This window comes from Centruroides sculpturatus, unplaced genomic scaffold (genome assembly GCF_000671375.1).
Source record: "Centruroides sculpturatus isolate CEXI.00-Female unplaced genomic scaffold, Cexi_2.0 scaffold566, whole genome shotgun sequence".
Taxonomy (NCBI): Eukaryota; Metazoa; Arthropoda; class Arachnida; order Scorpiones; family Buthidae; genus Centruroides; species Centruroides sculpturatus.
In genome coordinates, this window is record NW_019384873.1 from 150,816 (window position 1) to 176,245 (window position 25,430).

The 25,430-nt window shown below is 26.6% G+C and overlaps 1 protein-coding gene across 1 annotated transcript in view; it reads right to left on the reverse strand.

Annotated features, from left to right (window-relative positions):
* Window positions 1–25,430, reverse strand: part of LOC111630916 (spastin-like) — a 112,281-nt gene that overhangs the window by 28,968 nt on the left and 57,883 nt on the right. Inside the window, 6 exon segments of the mRNA XM_023375076.1 lie at window positions 2,591–2,662; window positions 3,446–3,520; window positions 6,454–6,518; window positions 8,049–8,199; window positions 12,854–13,041; window positions 18,043–18,321. Of these exon segments, the coding sequence (XP_023230844.1) occupies window positions 2,591–2,662; window positions 3,446–3,520; window positions 6,454–6,518; window positions 8,049–8,199; window positions 12,854–13,041; window positions 18,043–18,321 (830 nt within the window).

A 25,430-nucleotide genomic window follows, 5' to 3' on the forward strand; every position in this document is an offset into this window, starting at 1 on the left:
AAAATTTCAATTTACATTGGAGTTCCATTTAGCCGCATCGCTTTTTCAAGAAGTGCTACAACTCTGATACAGAAAACTGTAGTATTCATTTCACCTGAAGATGGTAACTATACTTTACCAAAAGTGCTTGTGAACATTTTATATTTATATTTTAATAATTCACCGTGGTAACACCACAACACATAGGTGATTTTACAATAATTATAAAGTTGGTGTGAAGTGATAACTAATTTTATTATGGAAAACAATTTTATTAAATTTTAATAGATTAAAAAATGAAACAATTTATTAATTATATCTAGAAAAATATTGAAGATTGTTTTGTGTGGAAGAAAACCATACAAAACTAATTTATTAAAATGATTATAAATAAAGCAAGTTTGGTTAATTTTCCAATTATCATATATACTACATTAATTAGAAATGGTAATTTTAGGATTCATTTAATGTCATATTTTCAATGGTAAATACAATATTGTAATAAGTACTTAATTTGAATCAAACTAAAATTGAATTATTTCTTATTTATATTTAAAATTATAAGTATAAATATAATTTCATAAGGAAGTTACTTTTTTATTATACTATTTATTGATTTATTATACAGTAGAGCGTCGATTTTCTGAAAGTCAATCATCCGAAAGAATTCCAGTCGGCAAATTTAAATTTTCGCCAGTGCTGTGGCGCTTCAATCTTTGGCTATGTCTTGGGCTACTCAAATATTTTACGTTTTTGATACTAAATTAACATCTGAAGTATAATTTTTTATTGTTTTTATATTTTTCAATATATTTATTTTGTTTGTACAAAATTTAAAAAAAAAATTTTTAACGATACAATAGTCTTTGTTAGACTTAACATCGACGAAAATTCAACGCAAAGCGACACGCGACGGATAAAAATTTTAACATCAAATTACATTAAACTATTTTTTCGTACATAAATTGGTTATCCGAAATATCAGTTATACGAACAACCCCAGTCCCCAATTGATTCGGAAAATTGACGCTCTACTGTACTTCTATTTATTGATTTTATATAATTTTGTATAGGGACCTTGAATAAGTTCTTGCTGTTTTCCAACAGATGGCATTACCAGAATCACGTGTGTGTATTTTTAGATGGTGACACATCTGTAAGGAAGTACAATAAGTGACCTTGAAATTCAATGTATGTCATTTCGCCAAAGTGTAAACAACTTATTTTTTCATTATGTTAAACATGTTGAGTTTCGTGCCAAAAAAAGAATATTTACAGGGAATTTTATTGCACTATTTTATTCAAACAAAATCTGCAGCTGAAACACACAAAATTCTTGTTGAGACTTACGGCAACCATGCTCTATCGGAAACAACATGCAGAGATTGGTTTAGATGCTTCAAAAATAATGATTTTGATGTTGAAGATAAAGAACAATCTGGCGTACCAAAAAAGTTTGAAGACAAGGAATTGGAGGCATTACTTCATGAATACTCATGTCAGACACTAGTTGAACTTGCAGAATCATTAGGAGTTGATCACACAACAGTTTCAAACAGTTTCAGGAGTTTTTAAAACACCTGGCATGGTAGACACACTGCACCTTTCTCTAAAATATCATTAAAACTAATTAGTTTGTTTTTATAGAAGTCTTGCTTTTGCATTTGTCAATTTAATCTTGCACACCCCTATATTTAATGCATCATATGTATTTCTAAATGCAAAATAATCTATAATTAAGATATTTCAAAAAAGAAAATTTGAGAACAGTTTTAATGAAAAACATTGTTTTAGAAGCTTATATTCATTATAAATATAAAAAAATAGACATATTTTTTATTTGATAGTACAGGTAACCCCCATATAACACGGCACTTCTATAGCATGGATTCACTCTAACACGGTTCCAGAATTGGGAACATCCCCCTATAACACGGTGCTTTTATAGCATGGGTTCACTCTAATGCGGTTCGGGAATTGGGTAAAACCCTCATACAACATAAAATGTAATAAAGAGTGCATTCTTTTATACCTCTGAGTGACTCCGTGCGAGCATTCTAATTATTTTCGTGGCTACTTTGAATGCTCTTTCAACAAATAATCCATTTAATGGTTAAATTTTACAATTGGGACCCTTCTTTTGCCTCTAAAAGCTCATTTTAGAATTATAGATTTCTCCACACGATACTATCAATAGTGCGGCCGCCGCCATCTTTCTTTCATCGTCATTCCTAAATGCCTACAAACAGCAGCGCACTCCCGTTGCAGAGCGACTGCTATTAACGAATGCACCCACAAACTGTTACCAGTTGATGATACTCATGCTGAGATCATCATATAGGATGAATAATCCTCTGGTAAAATATTTACTTAAATAATAAATAAGTATTTTACCTATGAAAAAAATGAATAATAAATCCGATTTAAATAAGGATTTAACAACATGTTTTTTAATTTTTGGAACCTAACCCCCCTTTTCACACTAGTTCTTTGTTTCATATAACACAGATTCGCATAATATGGCAATTTTCTGGAATGTAACTCCCGTGTTATACAGGGGTTACCTGTATATATTTGATTTCATTCAATTCAAAGCTTTAAAAGAACTTACATATTTTGAAGTAAGTGTTGCTGCACTTATATTTAAAAATGTTGAATTGGACTCATGAGCAACAGCTTTAGCCTAATAAAAACAAAAAAATACAATAAACATTTGAAAAATAAACATTTTATCTATTGTATTATGGTTTACAATATATCCTTAAATTAAATAAATGTTGAAGTTTCACACAGTCTTCAGTTATACTATTTTAATACATAGTGAGTTATAGAATAAAATTCAAATATTTGAATACAACAAATCAGAAACTAAAAGATCAAAATAATGTCTACAGCTATTTCCTCTGCATATTGAACATGCTTACAAAAAATAAAATATTTCTTAATTTGTGTTTCTACTAATATCTGGTTATAAATGTATGATGTGGTTTCTCCCTTGTTCTTCTTTACTATTGTTTTATATTCTTACTTAATTTATAATGAATGCAATCTGTTAAATTTTTATCAAAGTACATTTATAATTTTTCTCATTTTCCAAAATTATATTTAAATGATACATATATCTTATAACTTGTTTCAATTACTTGTAATTGCATTTATTATCTTTTGTATCTTCAAGGAGAAAATTAAAATATTTTTATTACAATTTTCTAATGTTATGAATTATGTCCATGCAAAATTTTACTTCATTCAATTTATTAGATTTATTTCAGAATAAACTACATAACAAATATTCTAATTGCATTTATATTGTAATTTACTTGTTTTATAAACATAAATAATCATGTGTTTAATAATCTGAAAATTTAAATCTAATTTGTTACATTATTTCAACAGCTTACATTAGAAAATAAAAATTTAAAATGAGAAAATGATTTTTACAAGTTTTATATAAAGTATTACTTACCAACATAGTTTTTCCATTACCAGGTGGACCAAATAATAAGAGCCCTCTTGGAGGTGTACGTAACCCAGTGAAAAGCTGAAATGTTAAATATTTTTGATATATGAAATTTCTAGAAATGATAAAGATAATTCTTGCATCATAATTACTGTATATAATTCTATTGTTTTATTATGACAAGTCAATTTTAATTTTGATTCAAGAAATTCTATAAACTAATTTTATTTATAGGCAAAACTATAACAGTTTTGCAGAATAGATACAAAGGATTTGCAAGAAATGAGGAATTGCTCACATCATCTTGCTTTCTATTTATTAAAATAAATACAGTAGACATTCAATTTAATAGACAAAAAAAATTTTGTCTTAAAGGAAACATTTATAACCGTGTTTTTATTCATGAATAGAGCACAGCACACTAAAAGATTGGGTTAATGTGTATAAATTACTCAATGTACATTATATTAATAATAAATTACTCCTTCATAAACTAATGAATCAAATCTGTGCTGCTTTCCAGGAGTATCCTAATTATATAAAAATTTCTAATGTAAGTACTTTTGAGCTGATAAGCCCGTCATCACAGGCCCCAAACATATTTCACAAAATTTAGAACGTAGAACATATCTTATTTCAATAGTTTTAAAACTACATATCCAAATATTATCAAATGTTAAGTACAAAATTCAAAACTTAGAAATGTTGTTAGCTACAATTTAAAATGCTCTTATTTACACTTAACCAAATATAATTAAATATTTTAATAAAAATATAATTAAGTGTATCTATGAATCAACAGCACTAAACATTATAAATTTATTGTATATTAACATAAAAATTACAAGGGACTATATGTAATAACAGTGAAAAATGGAAAATCTAATTAAAATTACATGCCTAATTATGAAAAAACAAACATATCCTTAAAAAATATCTATTAAAAAAAACCATAGTGAATACGTTAAGAATAATCATTTTACAAAATATATATACTTCGGGTCTTTGGGTTGGCAAGATAACCATCTCCCTCAGTGCTTGTTTGGCTACTTCTTGTCCAGCTAGAATTAAAAACAATACTTTTTATTTTGGATTTTTTATTTTAGAACAGAAAGTAAAATTTATTAATAAAACTTAATTAATTTTTAAATAATTACATAGCATAAAAATACTTATTCACATAAATTGCCAATTTTTATAATAATAATAATATACTCATGAACAAACAAAATCACATATATCATATACATTGCTGTTCCAAACACCCACAACATATAAAATATATACATTGAAAAAATTAGTATAATCTCAGAACTTGCCCACAAAATAAGCATCTGCAAAGAATTGACAGGGTACAGTACATATTGTGCCAGTAGTCCTTTATTGTGCAGGCATCATACTACATACATGAAAGTCTGAAAATGTATGTGATGTTTTTAAGACCTAAATATTACAGAAATTCTTCAACACAGGAACATATATGAGCATCAGGTAACTGCAGTAATTTTTACACTTTGAGCAACTGAATGATACACATTCCACCAAAACCATAATAATTCAAAGCAAGCTTCAACAATTCCTCAACAAGTGCTCAAGCTGTGGCATATGATTTGTTCATTCCCTGGTCTTCAGAGTAACAAGTATTACAGACCATTTTGCATTGGTGATCATACAAAATCCATATGTTGCAACAGTTAAAACCACATACAAAGGTCATACTAGTACATGTAGTATGACCTTTAGCACTTTTAAGCAAAAAGTAAAACAAACAAATGTGTATTTTTCTCCATACATTTTATTTCTTTGAAATTTTTTAAAGTATGAAAATTAAATTTCTAGGAAAACTTGTAGAACTAATGTTCAGCACTAAAAATTGTAAACAAAAATGTTTTGAGGCTAGAACCCATATTTTAAAGTTACAAATCACTGTGTGTTGTATCATCCTCTATCATGGTTGCATCAGCTAATGTTCAGAACGTGTTATGGCTTTTCTCAATCATCACAATGCGTAGTAGTCAAATATCATGAAAGCCATGACATGAATTTTACTTTGTGGTCATTTTGAATTGGCCACATGTTGTGGCTGTTTCTACAAGTGCCACAATGCAAATTTCACTTTGTGGTCGTTCTTTTTGCTCAATGAGCATTTTCGGTCTTCGAACCTAACATATATATTATTTGATAAAAAATGTTTGTTCTTTACAACTGAAAATCTTTAACTTGACAAATTCTATATATATGTATATAATGCATATGCAACTTTTTATTTATGTACATAATTGTTCTCTAATGTTTTCTGCAAACCTTTCCAATGTCCCATGATTCCATACTATATGCACTACAATAGCAAAAATATCTAGTGATGGAATAATATAACAGGACATTAATGAGCAATAGAATATACAATGGAAACAAACATTTTTATTTATTTGACAATGAATTGTTAATAACTACTATATTAATAGTTGTAGTATTTTAGGTAAAAAATAACTTGCTTAAATATAAATATTTCACTATAACAAAACATTAACACAATTCAAATATATTATACATACAAAAATAAATAGCAAATCTTTCAAAATTTTATTTACCTATATCTTCAAAGCTCACAGTAGGTCCATTATCTACAATTTCATCTAAAATGATATGAGCCAGTTTTGTATCAACCCCTCTCAAAGTTGTCCTACTTAGTTTTTGAGTTCTTGTTGTGGATAGTAATGTTTTGGAGGGCGAGTTCCTTCCCTAAACAAAAAAATTAATGTAATATGTTAAAAAATTTAAAAATAAATTTNATAATTAAGTGTATCTATGAATCAACAGCACTAAACATTATAAATTTATTGTATATTAACATAAAAATTACAAGGGACTATATGTAATAACAGTGAAAAATGGAAAATCTAATTAAAATTACATGCCTAATTATGAAAAAACAAACATATCCTTAAAAAATATCTATTAAAAAAAACCATAGTGAATACGTTAAGAATAATCATTTTACAAAATATATATACTTCGGGTCTTTGGGTTGGCAAGATAACCATCTCCCTCAGTGCTTGTTTGGCTACTTCTTGTCCAGCTAGAATTAAAAACAATACTTTTTATTTTGGATTTTTTATTTTAGAACAGAAAGTAAAATTTATTAATAAAACTTAATTAATTTTTAAATAATTACATAGCATAAAAATACTTATTCACATAAATTGCCAATTTTTATAATAATAATAATATACTCATGAACAAACAAAATCACATATATCATATACATTGCTGTTCCAAACACCCACAACATATAAAATATATACATTGAAAAAATTAGTATAATCTCAGAACTTGCCCACAAAATAAGCATCTGCAAAGAATTGACAGGGTACAGTACATATTGTGCCAGTAGTCCTTTATTGTGCAGGCATCATACTACATACATGAAAGTCTGAAAATGTATGTGATGTTTTTAAGACCTAAATATTACAGAAATTCTTCAACACAGGAACATATATGAGCATCAGGTAACTGCAGTAATTTTTACACTTTGAGCAACTGAATGATACACATTCCACCAAAACCATAATAATTCAAAGCAAGCTTCAACAATTCCTCAACAAGTGCTCAAGCTGTGGCATATGATTTGTTCATTCCCTGGTCTTCAGAGTAACAAGTATTACAGACCATTTTGCATTGGTGATCATACAAAATCCATATGTTGCAACAGTTAAAACCACATACAAAGGTCATACTAGTACATGTAGTATGACCTTTAGCACTTTTAAGCAAAAAGTAAAACAAACAAATGTGTATTTTTCTCCATACATTTTATTTCTTTGAAATTTTTTAAAGTATGAAAATTAAATTTCTAGGAAAACTTGTAGAACTAATGTTCAGCACTAAAAATTGTAAACAAAAATGTTTTGAGGCTAGAACCCATATTTTAAAGTTACAAATCACTGTGTGTTGTATCATCCTCTATCATGGTTGCATCAGCTAATGTTCAGAACGTGTTATGGCTTTTCTCAATCATCACAATGCGTAGTAGTCAAATATCATGAAAGCCATGACATGAATTTTACTTTGTGGTCATTTTGAATTGGCCACATGTTGTGGCTGTTTCTACAAGTGCCACAATGCAAATTTCACTTTGTGGTCGTTCTTTTTGCTCAATGAGCATTTTCGGTCTTCGAACCTAACATATATATTATTTGATAAAAAATGTTTGTTCTTTACAACTGAAAATCTTTAACTTGACAAATTCTATATATATGTATATAATGCATATGCAACTTTTTATTTATGTACATAATTGTTCTCTAATGTTTTCTGCAAACCTTTCCAATGTCCCATGATTCCATACTATATGCACTACAATAGCAAAAATATCTAGTGATGGAATAATATAACAGGACATTAATGAGCAATAGAATATACAATGGAAACAAACATTTTTATTTATTTGACAATGAATTGTTAATAACTACTATATTAATAGTTGTAGTATTTTAGGTAAAAAATAACTTGCTTAAATATAAATATTTCACTATAACAAAACATTAACACAATTCAAATATATTATACATACAAAAATAAATAGCAAATCTTTCAAAATTTTATTTACCTATATCTTCAAAGCTCACAGTAGGTCCATTATCTACAATTTCATCTAAAATGATATGAGCCAGTTTTGTATCAACCCCTCTCAAAGTTGTCCTACTTAGTTTTTGAGTTCTTGTTGTGGATAGTAATGTTTTGGAGGGCGAGTTCCTTCCCTAAACAAAAAAATTAATGTAATATGTTAAAAAATTTAAAAATAAATTTAAATAAAAATAATTAAACAGATCTAATGAAATTCATACTACTACTAATTAAGTAACAAAAACTTTTTATTTAAGAAATGTTTTTACTGTGTGAGTCATCATCCCCTCTAATACCTTAATTAATTAAAGAATAGTCCATATAATGTCCTTTTAATTATTGGAATTTATTAGAAATTAAAACTATAAATAATTAGTACTGAAGATGATGTGTGGAGTCAAAAACATTTCTCAAATAATAAAATTTTGGTATCCTTAATTAATTAGCAGTTGCATGAATCTTGTTAAATATAGAGCCAAGTTTATTAGAACATTACAATAAATAGATCTAAATTATTTATATATAAAAATATTAAGGTAACTTAGTATTTAATAACAATTCACCGTCATAGAAAATATCGATCTGACAATAATATATTCATTTACAGTACGTAGATATGGCATATTTTTATAGTTCTTTGGTCTTCTTTTTTTTATTTCATATTTTCTTCTAGAATATTGCTTCTAGAAGATTATAAATGCATGTCAGATTTTCTGTTAAGCTATTTTTCTCATTACAAATTATATCATTTAATTATTGAAGTTTATATGTTTGTTTTGATTTATTCAAAATGAAATTAAAAGTCAAGAACATGAAATTTTCATTTTTCCTAGAGTGTAATGCAAAACTCAATAAAAAAAAAGTATATGTCAAATAAATCTATTTTATAAAATATTGTGTAGTGTATGTAGTATAACACCAATAGAAGAGAGGACAACCTTATCCATCCTCTACATCTGTCTTATTTCTTGAGCAAGTGGAGTGTACTTGTTGATTTTTTCAGTGTGAGCAATTTTTATGTTACAAGTGTTTGAAACAGAGATGTCTATTACATAAGTGATCCTACTGCATTTGTCAATGAGTGATGTCAGGTTGTGATAAATTGTTTCATCTGTGATTATGACTGTCGTAGTATATTTTGTGTCATTTTCTAAACTGCCTGTGGAGTATATTTATAGTATGGTACTTGGATGTTTAATAATCTGTATTTGTGTGCAAGCTCTTGGTATATTATATTTGCTATTTGATTATGCCTGTGTAAATAGTCTGTGCTAAGAGCTTGCAACCAGAAGTTATATGTTGTATTGTTTCTGGCAAAATGTGGCATTTTCTGCAAGAGTTATTTGTTAGTAATTATCCTTCAGGATGTGCTTTCTATAGTTTATGGTGTATGTGATCTGATCTTGAATGGCAACCATAAACCCCCTCAGTCCCTCCACAATGCAGATTAGGTGTGTCCTGCATGTCTTTGCACTCCTCTTTGATCCAGATTCAGCATTGTGCATGAAAGCAATAGACCAAAGAGAAGATCAACAATTTGTGAGTTCTTCTTCACTTGGCATGCCATTATGTTGAGAATCAGTACTGATTTGGTATTAATTTGCTTATAGAAGAGTTTTTTTTGTCATCTGTGAATAACTTATTTTGTTGTTTCTGTACAGATCAAATTTTGTATTGTTTGAATTGCCAAACTTTGGCTGCAAGTTTTTGTTTCCATGTGTCAATGTATTCTGCAATGTAAACATTGTGTTGTTTGTGCTTGGTGTGTGTTTTAATTTTCTTGAAAATTTTTTTACTTGTTTCATTAATTTAGGTGTTTTGTTATTAGTGTATTGTGTCAGTCTGCCTAGCTGCTGTCTAATATTGTGTTTCTTTTCTTCTTTGCCAGGCCGGCTTCTGAAAAGTTTTTAATTTGTGCACTTTTATCTGTGGATGTAGTTTTAATCCATGGTAGGTCACTACTGTATTGCATCAGCATAGTGTGTAGATGTTTGAGAGTGTAGAAACAGAATGAGTACAATCTGGTAATATGTAAGTGTTAATATAATGTAATATTTTCCCTACTAATTTAGAAGTGTTAATTTTGGAAATGCATGGGCAAGTCAGTGTCTGTAAATTTACTGAGTGCTTCTTGGAAAAGGAGAGAGAGAGTGTGAATTAAACCTAAATCTATTTCAGGCAGTGAAAAAGTGTTGATATTATCAGCATCAGTGAAAATAGTGATGGTAGGAACAGTATTGTCAATGTATGTATCTTGTCGATCCTGATGAATAATGTGATGTTGGGAGTACTTGTTTGTTGGAGTAATTGTTCTGCAATTTGTTGTTTGATATGTTCTAGTGTTGTTTGTGGTATAAGGTTGTTATGTATAATTGTTCTTTTTTGATCAACAACCTTTTGTACAGTGAGTTTGAATAAGGATAATGTTGTGAAAACAAGCGATGTAACTATTGTCTGTATGCTGTCACATCTGTTTTGAGTTTTGTGATGATGTAATAAGTACAGATGATAAACTTGTTCATTTCCGATGTCTATTTCATTTGTTGGCATGGTTTACCTGCCTTAGTGGTCTGTGGCTGGATTGCATCAGAAACATCATTAGGCTGGTTTCCTAAAACTGATGTGGTCACTGACAACCTTTTCCATTCCTCTGTTAATTAAAATAGGTAAGAAGAAATATTGCATTTAATGGTTTTCAGATGGAGTACATTGTAAGATAAGGACACAGTATGAGGTTCATAGAAAAGTTTCTCTAAGAATATTTCCAAGCCTTGACCATGAAAGGTATGAAAAAGATCTACTGACTGGTCAGTCAGTAGATCTTGTTCATACCTTTCATGTTCAGCAAGTCACAGATGTTTGTAATGTGTGGCTTTTGCATTTGAAACTTCTTACTTTGCTGCAGATTTTAGTTTTCAACAGAACTAAAAGCAGCCACCAGTTCTTAAGTGTAGCCATGTTTTGTAGGCAAGTTTCTTCACCGTGATCATTGTACTTCATTGTTCCACCACTACATTGATAAGCTAGTTATTTGCTTATCTGTTACCGCTAAAGCTCGAAACTCGTTAATCCACAGATTACCTAGTGTAATCTGTTAAAGTTGTGAAAATTGTTCCATTTCTCAAATTACCTAGATAATGTGCAGAGTATCTAGGTAATCCGCACATTACCTACTAGGCACTCGGTAAAGTGAAAATAAGATCTTTGCCACAAATAAATGTACCACAAATAGGTGTGCTTGTCGCAGAAACCAATTGCTATGAAATTCAAAGTGTCACCAATCTTTAGACTGCACAATTAGATAATGTTACCTATGGTGGGTAAAATGGCGGCTTGTCTCTGATTCCAGCAAAGAGAAGAAAGGAAACAGTGGGGATGCACCTTCAAACCTAACCTAACCTAACCTATTCTAATAATTTGGTTGGTAATAATTATGATGATTTATTAAAATAGGTTAGGTTAGGACAGAACGTGCATCCCCACTGTTTCCTTTCTTCTGTTTGCTGGAATCAGAGACGAGCCGCCATCTTACTCATCATAGGTAACATTAACTGCACAATTATATCATGCGATCACCAGAAAAAGTATGATAACTTTATTATTTTTCGTCTCCGGTCCAAAAGTAGGGTATCATTGAAGTCGTCTCGGTCCCTTCAGTTCAGATAGATACTCAAAGTCCCGAAATTCCATAGGTGGTTATTTATATAATAATTTCCCTAATTGTATTAATATTTTAAATCGTTTGATTTTTTGTATGTTTTTTAATTGGTTGATGATTGCTTCTATCAACTAATTTGTCGATTGTTTGATTGTATTAACTTGATTCTTTAGATATCAAAAATAAAATAAAGAACATTATGTTAATTTAAGCGTACAGAAATGTTGCTGTTGTTTCAGAAAAGATCTTATTTTCACTTTATCGAGTGCCTAGTAGATAATTTGCAGATTACCTAGATAACCTGCACATTACCTAGGTAATTTGAGAAATAGAACAATTTTAGCAACTTTAACGGATCACCCTAGTTAATCTGCAGATTAGCTAGGTAATCTGCAGATTAACGAGTTTCCGAGCTTTAGCGGTAACATATCAATGTAGAAAATTCTGGGCTTTGTGATTCCCAAGATAGTTGCCACATAGATTTTAACTTACACAGAAACTTTATGCCAAATAGATGAGATTGCTTGTTTTAAAGTCCACATTTAAACGTCCACAGTGTGGTCTTCACTTCGGCTTGGTGTTCTGAAAGTTTCTACATTTAACATGCTCAGTCCTAGTTGTTGGAATGTAGGTAAATATGGAGCTAAAAGTCAAGACCCAGTAGTTTCCACGTGGCAATATTATCTTATGGTAAAACTTTTGTGTTGATCATCAGTTTTAGATCCTATCTTCATAGCAGCCAGTAACTGATGTGTATGGCATGGCTGCTACTGTTATAGGTGTGATCACTTCTTAATAATGATGCTGGCAAGCCTTGATATATTCCAGGATGCAAATGCCATTGTCATTGAACACACCATATCTGTCTACAATTGGACTTGCTCAAAGCCTTCTCTTGTGCACCTAATATACCTATTTAAATCTCTACCTAAAAAGAAAATCTCATCAGCACTAGCATTTTGGAGATGTGTTTTGAAGTTGTAAAATTTGTCTTTTTCATTGCTTCATGCATTTTATCCATAGCCATAAGATAATTCACAGGATGCCAGTATGTTTCAATCCTGACTGATATTAGGCAGTCTGAGGTTTGCTTGACTTTATATTAAATGAAAGTTTTTACAAGTTAATACCTTAGAGGAGGTTGCAACAGTGGGCGGCTGAGAAAATTGACGACGGATAGTTGGTGGAGTTGTTGCAGTCTTCCTTGAAGTACTGGAACCAGAAAGACGAGGTGAAGATGGCACATTGCGTGGCAGTGTCTGGCTTTTGGAAGGCAAACTAATTTTGCGTGCAGGAGCTGCTGTCTTCCTATCTGAAGCTACAAAATAAACAAATTTTAAATATTTCAAATATATAATTTAAATATATATGACAATAATAACAAAAATTTTAAACAAAAGATAAAATTTTTAATATAATTTATATACTTAAAATTAATCTTAAAAGATATTTTCATGAGTATCATAACTTTAAATTTAATTTTAAAAATTAACGATTAAGTTTACATTCAACTAATATAATTGAAAAGCTCAGTGACAAATTTTTACAAATGTTTATTGATTAAAGTATCAAAAAATTATGCATTATCAACATGAGTATCTTCTAAACAATTAATTAAGATCCAAATAAACTTTCATGTCTTTCTGGCTCCTCTTCAGAGCTTTTTCCAAAAAAGAAAATTGAATATTACAATTCTAAAAACATTCCAAATAATTTAAAAATTTTAAATAATTTTTTTCCATGTTTTGCAATTAAGCAAAACCAGGCAATTCAAGTACCTTATACAGCCTATCCACAAATTTAAATACAAACTTATAAACATATATACAGCCCATTAACATAAAAATTCGCAAGTTTAAATTCAAATTTTATAATTGTTTGAATTAGTGAATGGTTCATGGAAGGTGTTGAGATAAATTGTCAGATTTCATTCAATTGCAGAATGAGAAGAAAATTTTTCAAACAACAACAATTTTAAAAAATTGAACATGGTTTTAAAATTGTAATGTTTAATGTTTATTTTTGGAGTTACATTTATGAAGATGAGCAAGTGAGACACAAAATTATCTGTATTTTAAACATTTAGTAGATTAATTCCAATAAAATGTAATTTTCTTGCTTTAAATTTTGAAGTTATTAATTCAATATAATAAAATTTGTAATTTTATTGAATTTAGAATGTGATAAATATACAATGTTATTTTCATATGCATGTTTGGGAATTTTAAAACTTTCTTTTCTCTCTTATTTTGAGTCACTGAATTCTAATAGTTGAATAAAGAAAAATTATTATATTAATCTTATTTCAACTTCAAAGAAATTTTTAGCTTATAAGCTGTATATAGTGTTTGAAAACATATCAAAATATTTTGATTTTTTAACCTATTTTTTTTTACCTAAAAAATTTAATTCAAGTGTAATATTTTTTTATGACAATGAAAATTAGAATTTATGGTTTCATACTGCAATGAAAATAAGCTAATTTTTTCTGTCAATACAATTAGAATTTATGAAAAGATTCAAAACTTTGTGTTTAACAAATAAAACAAACTCAAGTTTGTTTGTTATCCTATTCAGATATATCATAAAACAATATAATAATGTGTAAAATCTTAGTTTAAGCCTACTTTATATATGTGAAATTCAAATTTCACTGCTAAAAAGATTCATTAAACATACTGAACAAATTCAAAATAAATAGCAAATAAAACTTTCAAATTTCTTTTTGCTAAATTTTTCTGAATGAGTCAAAGAATTTTCTTTTAAAACATTATTTCAACAAACAATATCTAAATCCTTATAAATCAGTAGTGGGTCTAAATTATTAATTAAAATGCATATTTGTGAATAACTGATCATAGACTTCATACTCAAAGTTAATTTAAGTTTTAATATTAGAATGATCTATAAACAAATGAAAAGTTTCTCTTCACTAAAATCAACTGTTGAACTATTTCAGTTTATTTTAAAATTAAATTTATTTTTTTTTTTTTGGATCTAAAAGACCAATCCTTCATTATAAATGATTAAACAACATAAATATAGATTCTCTCTTTTTAGATGAATAATATCCCAGTAGATAATTTATTTGAGATCAACAAAATGTTGTCCTAATATGACTCAATTTCACACTTTTCACTTTCTGATCAAAATATATATTCATAAAATGTTTAAATTAATTCTTTTAATTATTTTGATTTACTACAGAATGATGTATTATAACAATGTATTTTGAACTTCATTTCTATAAAACAGCAAAAGTATTTGATTTCAATTATTATTTAGTTTTTAATGAGTCATTAATTAAAAATTTGAAATCATATATAAGTAAAATCTTCAAACGATTTTAGTTTTAAATTGACAGTTAATCCAAATAATAGAATTAATTTTTGGTAAAAATTTAAATCTTTTTCTCTCTTACCAAAATCAATTATAAGTCTTTGTTTATTAATACTTATTGTGTGAGTTGGTATTTCTTAATATAAATCATATTAATGCCCATTTCACAGAAAACATTGAAGAAACTAATTACTGTCATCCAGTTATTTTTCATATCTTCAGGATATAGAACAATAAGCATTCAAGCAAATTTAAATGCATAGGAATATAATTAAATAAGAATAAAATAATTATTACTATTATAAATACAAAACTTAATTACAAACTTAATAATTCTGAAGAATGTATAAAATTATCCACTATTTATCTTAAATCACAATGCAAAGATGAATTTCATGTATCATGATTAGTTGTACACATTACCTTGGAAATAAATATAATTGTATACTGTAATTTAAATTCAAAACTAGATTTTTTGTGTTTTTCTATTTAAAAATATAATTTTGAATTATTTTTCAAACAGCTTTATTCTATACTGTATTTGTTTTAGTGAAGCAGACATATTTTAATAAACTTTCCTATACTAATATGAAATATATTAAATAAATTTTATTTCTGTACTAAAATAAATGTTTTTGTTATTTATTCTAATAAAAAATTTATTATTTTCAAGAATTATTTTGTGTAATCTATTTTCTAAAAATCTGAAAATTTATTCTTTCTTAAAATTTGTTTTATTGAATAATTATTTCAGTTAATATAACCACAAATTGATTATTTTCCTAAGTAATTCAAACTTATTCAAATCTCACTGTTCTGAATACCGAAAATTTTTTTAAAATTATAATATTTATAATATTTAATAAACTATAGAAGCACTTAACATTAAGTTTATTTTATTATTCTGTGAATGAATATTAATTAATAATAATGCTACCAGAAAACGAAAACTTTAAATTATATAATTTTAGATATTTTTTAACAAATGAGAAAATAAAAGTATATATGTAGAATATTACAGTAGATTTATGTATGTACAAAAAGAAAAATCATACTATTAATATCATCTTTATAATGTAATTTTGTTTTTCTATTCTATTACATTAAATATATATATAGAATAATAGTCATTTTTAAAACTATTTTCATTAGATTTTTGTTTTTATTTTAAATATAAAAAAAGTTATTTAAATATACATTAAAACATCATCTATAAATTAATGCAAAAAGAAATAATTTTCAGAACGTATTGTGAAGGAAAAAAGAAAAATCTTTACTAAATTTTTGAACCTTTTTCTTTAAATAATCATTAAGATTTTAAAATATAATTTTAATAATACATAAAAATATTTTCCTTTTATATTTCAAAATAATTTTCAGTATTCAGCTATAAAAAACTTAAGTAACTTCTATATATATATATATATTCTGTAAATATAAAAACTAATTTTTAAATAATTTATTAAATTCAATTTATATTACTTAAGAGGCATTAAAATATTTAAAATATTACAATATGTTAGTGTTATATGATACAGGACTTAAATCTGATATTTTGCAGAGGCCAATGTAATTTTAACAAAACTTAAATGTAAGATGAATGACAATTATGACAATCATTTTTTGGTTTTATAACAGTATCTAATTGTCAAGTATATAGTTATTACATCTTATTAAAGCTTCAGTTGACATTCACAGCCTAATTATCATGTAATTAATGAAGTGCTCATTTACATTCATACTGATATTATCATTCTATATATATATATATACTTTCCAAAATGTGAAAATATAGTCAACTGAAATTTTTAAAATTTTTTAGTTATATTTCTAGTCAAATTTGTTGAAAACAAATACTATTTGTTATTAATTGCAAAAATATCAATTTTTTTTTTTTATTCTATATGAATTTTTTTTAATGTTTGTAGCTTACATAATAAAAACACTAATAATAATTCATAACAATCTCAGTAGCAATAGAGAAATAATTTCAATAAATTAGAATTTTTGTCATTTTTATATCTTTAAATACCAACAAAAAAAAATCTAGATATATTTATTTAAATTTGTCAGAATTAACAACTCCCTAGTTAATTTATATATATCATAGCATTCAATCCTACATTATAATGAGCACAACAGTGCTTCTTGCATGAATACAAAAGTTTTAAAATGAAACATCTCCAAAATTTGAAAGGTTATTAGTTTGAGAATTAAAATACAAATTTCCAAAACAATTTAATAATATAAGTTGGAAATGGCCAATAAGAATTCAAGTCCTGTACATATACATATATACTTTAAACTGAATATATCACTATCGCTTAAAAATTCCAATATTAAAATTTCTGAATTTATTTAAAGAGTAAGTTATCCACATTCCAAAATAGTTGATTATATTAAAAATTAGATTTTCTTTAGCTATCAAATGTTAGAAAAAAATATCTGATTTATAAAATTAAGATTTTCTGTCTTTAAATTTTTAAAAACCATGATGAAAATCAGTTTCTTACTTTTATATAAAATTTACAACAAGTAAATTCATTTATCAACTAAAAAATTTCAGTTCTTTAAAATATAATCATCATAAATAAGCAACTTAATGAATAATTTGAAGTTTATGATAAAATTTATGTAAAATATTTTAAACAATTTCTACAGAATTAAAACTTATAATTTATTTATAATAATAACCACAATAAAATCTGTATAATTTTAAATATTATATATAATAAATTCAATTATTGCAGTTTTAAATACAAAATCCTTTTTGAAGACAAATATCAAAAAATTAAAAACATATTACAATTTGTTAACATTTAAAATAAATTTGATGTATAAAACAACATTCATACATAAAAAACAATTAAAAAAAAAACAAGGACAGTAAATATGCTGTGTACTTCATATTAGAATATTTCTGAATATTTTATAATGTTTGTGAAACATGATTAAAGTGTAAGACTAAAAGAATTAATACCTTCAGGCACATTAGGAGAAGTTGGACTAGTGTCTTTGGACCACCATGGATCATGGTGAGAACCATTAGTTAATTTCAGAGGTGTCGGTCTTTGCCAAGTACGTCGTTTTGTAGTGGTGGTAGTTACTGATGATGGTACTGATGTAGCAGAAATTGCAACTGTAGTGGTAACAGATGTTTCAATTACTGGTGTCGAGTTATCCTTTATTTCATTATGACCATTACATATAGATACAGTAGTTGACATACTTTCAAGCTGCTTAATCTTTATCATATATTCTGTAAAACAGGCAAGCATGCAAAAAAAACAGCTACTTCTACAGATAAGAAATAAGAAATGATAGTTAACATTAAGAACAAAAGAACTGCTATTAAATGAGGAAAGTGTGGAAGAATAAACAAACAAAACATAAGAACAATATATATACATATATATATTTAAACAAAAAAAAACTTTAAAAAATTATTTAAATAATAAAATATATACATACAAAATATTTACATAAACTAGGAAAAGATTTTTGAAGCATTATTTTATTAGCTGATATTTTGCTGATATGATTAATTAATGTGTAATGTATATCATTTAAATGTGCAAAGCATTGCCTGAATGTACATAAGAATTGTCAGCACAGCCAAATCATAGAAACAACAAATTAGTGAAAGCATATAAAGCAGGATTATAATTTCATTAATATTTATAAATCAAAGACCGCATTAAATATTGGCAAATAAAATTAATAGTCAAGATTAAAGTCAGTATATTTCTTAATCCTTTGATGAGTGAGTTCACCAATGGCTCTCTCGCCTCCCGGAGTTTTTAGAAAGGTAACATTTACCAAAAAAAAAAAAATTTTAATATCTTGTCTTGTAATTCATATTTTTTAATAAACCAACCAATATTTTCTTCTTCCAAATCAACTGTGTTAAAAAACTCCAATTATTTGAAAGGCAACAGTGAATGAGAATGCCATGTTTATCTTAATTCCAGAAAATTCTATTCTAAATCTTGCAAAAACTATGTGGAAAAATTTTCTAGACCTGTCAATAGATGTCCTCATCTATCTGTAAGTTTTAACATTTACCCATAAATATACAAGCATATTACAATGCGACAAACTTGAACATATACAAGGTTTTTCATAAGTCACACACCATATGAGATTAAGCAGAGAAACATCAGATGATTGTACTCAAAGCATCAGGCTATACTATTACTACTACCATTAATTAATGCTAAATTAATTAAGTAATTTGTCACTATAGTCAGGTGTTAGGCACATCTCTTGCTAAATTTAATAATTATAATTAAATTAATATATTGATAATTCATTTAAAAGATCCTGGAAGAAAAGAATTGACTTGAAGTGAAACTTCAACCCGCAACTCCCACTTATCATGCAGTCACGTTGCCAGTTATGCTATCTGGACCTTTATCTTATTCTCATTTCCAGAATGATAAGTAACCAAGTATGGTTATATCTAAATTAATAGATTCTGGAAGCAAGTAATCTGCAACACGACCACACAGTAAGTGGGAGTTGTGGGTTCGAGTTCTACTTTGAGTTGATTAATTTAGAAGGTTCTGAAAGAAAAATACAGTGGGTGATCAGTTAACGAACATAATCTATTCCAAGACTTTGTTCGCTATCCGAATTGTTCATTAACCAACTATCAATTTACCATAGGTTTTTATGGGAGTTTGATTAATTCGTTCTGGAGACCCCAAAAAATAAAAAATATATACTTTCTTACTACATTTACTTATATGTAATCATAAAAATACATATATACACAGTCTTGTATTTTTGTTAGTCATGTTTTTTCCATTTGTGGGGGTTAAGCTGCTTGAATCTTCTTGATAATACAGTATCTTTCTTAGATAAGATTGAACTATGACCTACTGTCGACCTGTTCAAGCCATACTGCCCAGTAACATCAGACATCATCTGCCCATTCTCTATCTTTGCTATTATACTCTCACCTTTTGAAAATAAAAATGACACAAAAGTTAACGAGTGCCCGCCTGACAGTCTCGCAAATACTATAAAAGAATTGTTTCTGTCAGAAAAATAAAAGGCTGGAATTACAAGGGAGAGTTTCAAANAGTAAAGTATGACATACAGGGTTAAGCCACTACTAATATGAGGTGGAAAGCATATATTTTAATTATATAAATTAAGTAAGCCTCTCATTTCATCAGTGATTAGAATTCTGTAGACTTTTTCTGTGTTTGATCAATTGTATCATTATCATTCCCAAGGATGTTGAAAATAAAATAGCCTTTCTTCTGTATCAACAAACTGTTACATTTCTTAAACTGCTATATGAATCTTATTGACATATATAAATTAAATTAATTAAAAATATGATTAAAAATTACAGCCGGGCATTGTGACAATGTGAGATGGCACTTAATGTCTGTCTCTCTAGTGCCAAATTACTTAGCATTAATTAACAATTGTAATAGTAATATAGCCCAATATAATTCTGCAATCATAATGATTATATGATCATCATTCCAGGTCTGCAATACCAAGTGGAAATTAATTGCATAAAATTCATGTATGTGATCAAATCAATTTCAACTAATGCAGGCTCACCTGCATAGTTCTATAACTATAGTAAATTCTGTGTAATTAATTTCAGATTGACAGTATTGCAGATCTGGCCAGAATGATATCATATAAACAGTAAACAACTACACACTTGTTCCCGATGCTTTGCATACAATCACTTGATACTTCTCTGCAGAATTTCCTATAGTGCATAACTTATGAAAAACCTTGTGTATGTGTATATATATATGCATATATGCTTAGTTTGTAGAGCCCACCACATGTATCACATATTTACGGGAGTACTCATCAAAGGGTTAAATGTTACTATTCAAAATAATTTATGCTGCAGTATTTTTCAAACTTAATTTCTGAGTATATTCAAACAAGTAAAAAATGACTTGTCACTCTTTAAATCAGTTTATTTTATTAGTTTGAAAAATACTGTAAAGAAGTAACTTATTCTATTTATTTGATAATGTTAATAAAAAAATTATTTTAATTATCCAAACACAGATTCAAGCTAGATCTTTATCTTAATATTTGAAACATTTAGGAAAATATCAAAGTGAATAAATTAAAACTGAACTTCAAAATAAGTACATTTGAATAAATTTAGTAATTAAATTATAGTTTAAGTATTTAATAAATCTACCTTAAAGATTAGATTATTATATATCATATAATTCAGTCAAAAATAAAAAATATATAAATTACAATTTTATTGAAAGTGAATCAAAGATATACTAATATTTATCACTGAGCAGTCAATTTTTTTTATTCATTTAGAATAATAAATTTATTTAAAATTAAATGAATTTGATATGGTGTAAATAAAAAAATGATTTTTAAGAATGACAACATAAAAATTATTAATGTTCTAATATTTTCAAACAAACTGTTCATCACCAAGAACATAGTTCTGTTATTATGGAAACAAAAGAAACAAATGCAAAAATTTAAACAGAAATCACTACAGCAGTTACATCATCATCATTATATTAAAGAAATTAACAATAACTAAATAATAATTATTTAAATACGTAATGTTATCATCATAATGAAATTATATTGTCTCTTCTTAGCATTTTACAGCTGACTGATATGCTAATCATTTCCATTTCTATGGGACAAGGAATAGTCCATATGAAAGATTCTATAATATCTCTTATCATATACTCTGATCATGTGTCCAAAAATCATCATGAGAATCAGAACCTAACTGGATATCCTTTGATCCCAAAACTAAAAAATTCCTTTCTACTTAGCAACAACCATGCGAATAAGATTCATACAGCAGTTTAAAAAATATAACAATTTCTTGATATGGAAGAAAAGCTATTTTATTTTCAACATCCTTGGGAATGATAATGATACAATTGATCAAACACATAAAAAGTCTACAGAATTCTAATCACTGATGAAATGAGAGGCACAACTCTATAATACATAGAAGTAACATCCTTGTGTGTAATGAAAAGAAAAAAGATCATCCATCATACAGCTTAAAACAGACATTACAGCCTTAACACAAATTATTTTAGGTAGAAATATTAGAATATGGAATCAAGCAGAATTATTAGAAACCTGAAACCAAAAACAATCTATGATCAAAAATTAAGTTTTTTTATGTGAAGTCAGTAGTAATCAACAGAAGAGATGCACAAAATCTCTCAACCCCACAGAAATGGTTAGCATGTTAATCAGCTACAACACCCTAGGAAGAAGTAATATGAATTCATTGGGCTGCAATTTGAAAAAATTGTAGAATTATAAATTCCCACTGTCATCTGTCTTTCCTTAATTTTGGGAATGGAGTTAGATAGATGAAATCTGAAACCAGATATGGAAACCTTAGGGACAGGAGACCTTGATTAACTATACACAAACTTCCAATGAAAACCAGAAGTCATGTTATTTCAATTCAAAAATTTCCCTGAAGCATGTCAGATAGATAACTGGCAAGACTCTATCGTTAAAAGAAAAGTATGACATACAGGGTTAAGCCACTACTAATATGAGGTGGAAAGCATATATTTTAATTATATAAATTAAGTAAGCCTCTCATTTCATCAGTGATTAGAATTCTGTAGACTTTTTCTGTGTTTGATCAATTGTATCATTATCATTCCCAAGGATGTTGAAAATAAAATAGCCTTTCTTCTGTATCAACAAACTGTTACATTTCTTAAACTGCTATATGAATCTTATTGACATATATAAATTAAATTAATTAAAAATATGATTAAAAATTACAGCCGGGCATTGTGACAATGTCACATTAAATAATTGCTCATCATTATTAAGTTGTTGCTGTTGTTGTTATTTTGTTAAACCTATAATTTTTATTCATTTCTTTAATTTAAAAATGATATAGAAAACAGAAATCTCTATAGCAGCTATTATTTTTCCCCCTTCACTTCCACAGTAACAAAATTGAGTTTCTGACAACAAACAGTTTATAATCAAAAATACTAGAACATTAAGAATTTCTGTATTTATATTTATCATCTCATAAAAGTTTTAAGAGCAAACACAGTAGCAATATTAGTGTATTTTTATGCCTATAAATTTTAATAATAATTTTCATATTTTCTTATGTTGAGTAATTTTCCATTTAACAATATCCCTTTTGGAAGCTTAAAAATATTTTATGAAAATATGAAAATACTTCAGACTAATATCTTACTATAAGTACTGCATTGTTGCTTTCGGTAACTAGCTAAGCATATAAAATTTTATGCAATAATAATTTACACACAACTTACTCTAATATCATATCATCTATAATATCAGCATATGAATTACAATGCAAACTAGTAAATTTTAATATAAAATAATCTAAAACTTTTAGCTTAATTTATCTAAACAAACAAGAACCACTTGATTAAGGTTACTAAAATTCTTTAATATGAAATGTTTATGGCTTCAGTTCGTATCACCCTCAGTCAAATGACAAATAATTAAATAAAATATTTACAAAATTAAATATTATTTTTTAAAATTTACAAATTAGGAATAAAGATAAAACCTACATTTTAAACTCACAAAATACATAAATTTTGAGTTGAGTTTTTTATTTCTATTTCATAAATTTCAAAAATATATTACAATTTCATAAATATTCTATTTCATTATTCTTCATTTGATTTACAAGTGCTGTGAATAGCCTGCAATGAAGCTAAAAACATTTCATATTAAATTTCCACAATTTCAATCATGTTTTATTTCTTGAACATTATGATTCCAGGTTTAATTTCCATAACCTCTAAGTAGTTTAGTTCAACAAACAAGTTAATCAATCAAAATTACAAATTATTTTAAAATGTTTCAAATTTTCCATGCCGACAGTACTGTATTTTACAGTATTGTTAAATTATTAATTATAATTTCAATGAAATTAAGCAACTGTTTTAGAAATAGCTAGTCAATCATAGCTAAAACTTAAAATTATTAGGAAACCTATTTTAAATATTTATAAAATTAGAAATTAACTACAGGATATTAAATGAAATATGCAAAATTAATTCAATATAGAAATATTTTGATATTCATTTTTTAATAAGTAAAAAATTAAAATCAATCTTCATGTCAAACTCAATAAATTCTAAGATTGAATCACAGATTTTAATTTTATAATCTAAGATAATAAAAATAATTTAAATAGTAACTGTTTCCTATTTAAGTTCATTGTTTCATTAACTTAAAATCTGCACTAATAATTTTACAATTAAATAAAAGCAGTGTAAACATTTCAATTTTTATACAGTCATCAATAACTTTTGATTCACAGCAATAAACTAACAATAAATTAGACTATTCACAACATAAATTTGGAGCCCCTAAATTTTTTCTTTTAATGCTTTTGATTTATTTAAGTTAAATTTCATTTATGTTCACTAGCAACATAGCAACTATTAGTAAAACAATAACAAAAACAAAAATACTGTATAGTAAATTTTTATGTAAGAAATACTTCAAACTTTCATAATTCATCTTCAAATAACTTTAAGTAAGAAACTTAAAAATAAGGTTTTTCTAAAAAAATTTAAACTTTATCTATATACTTGTAAGGATAAAAATTTAAAGATAAACAGAATCTTTCTTAATAGCATTAATTATCTGTTTAATTTATTTTGGTATTTAAATAAGAGAGATAATACTGGTATATATATTTTTTGACATAAATTTAGATTTGCAAATAAAAAGTTATTTGAGAACTTGGAAATTATGATTTTACAATAGATCTTTTCTTCACTTAATCAATATTGTAATTAATTATTTTTTCAAATTTTTCATCAAACTGTCCAGATGTAAAGCATAACTTAACATATATAATTTAACTTAAGCATTTATTGATGGAAACAAATCTAATATTTTTAGTTCATTTAAATATTAGATAAAAGAATATCATCAAAAGGGTTTTAAATAAACATAATTGTACATATATCAAATTATTCATATCTAAATTAAAATTATTTTGCTATCAGAATTAAATTAATTAAGAACAAATCACCAAATGTATTAATAAAAGAAAGTTATGCATATTTTTAAATACATAAATAGCAAGTTGGAAATCAAATTTATTATTTGCATTATACAATTATTAATTGTTAGATTTTTAAAATATTAAAGATTTATTCTGTAATCTTATATGCTATATTCTAGCCTATTTATTTTGTTTCAAACTTGCTTTAAAGATAAAATGTTCCTTTTTCCTCTTAAAAATGTTTGTTATAATCTTAATCATAAATTTAAAAAGATAAATGAGTAAATTTGAACTTTTACTTATAATATTTTATACAGTAGAACCCAGATTATCTGAGGTAA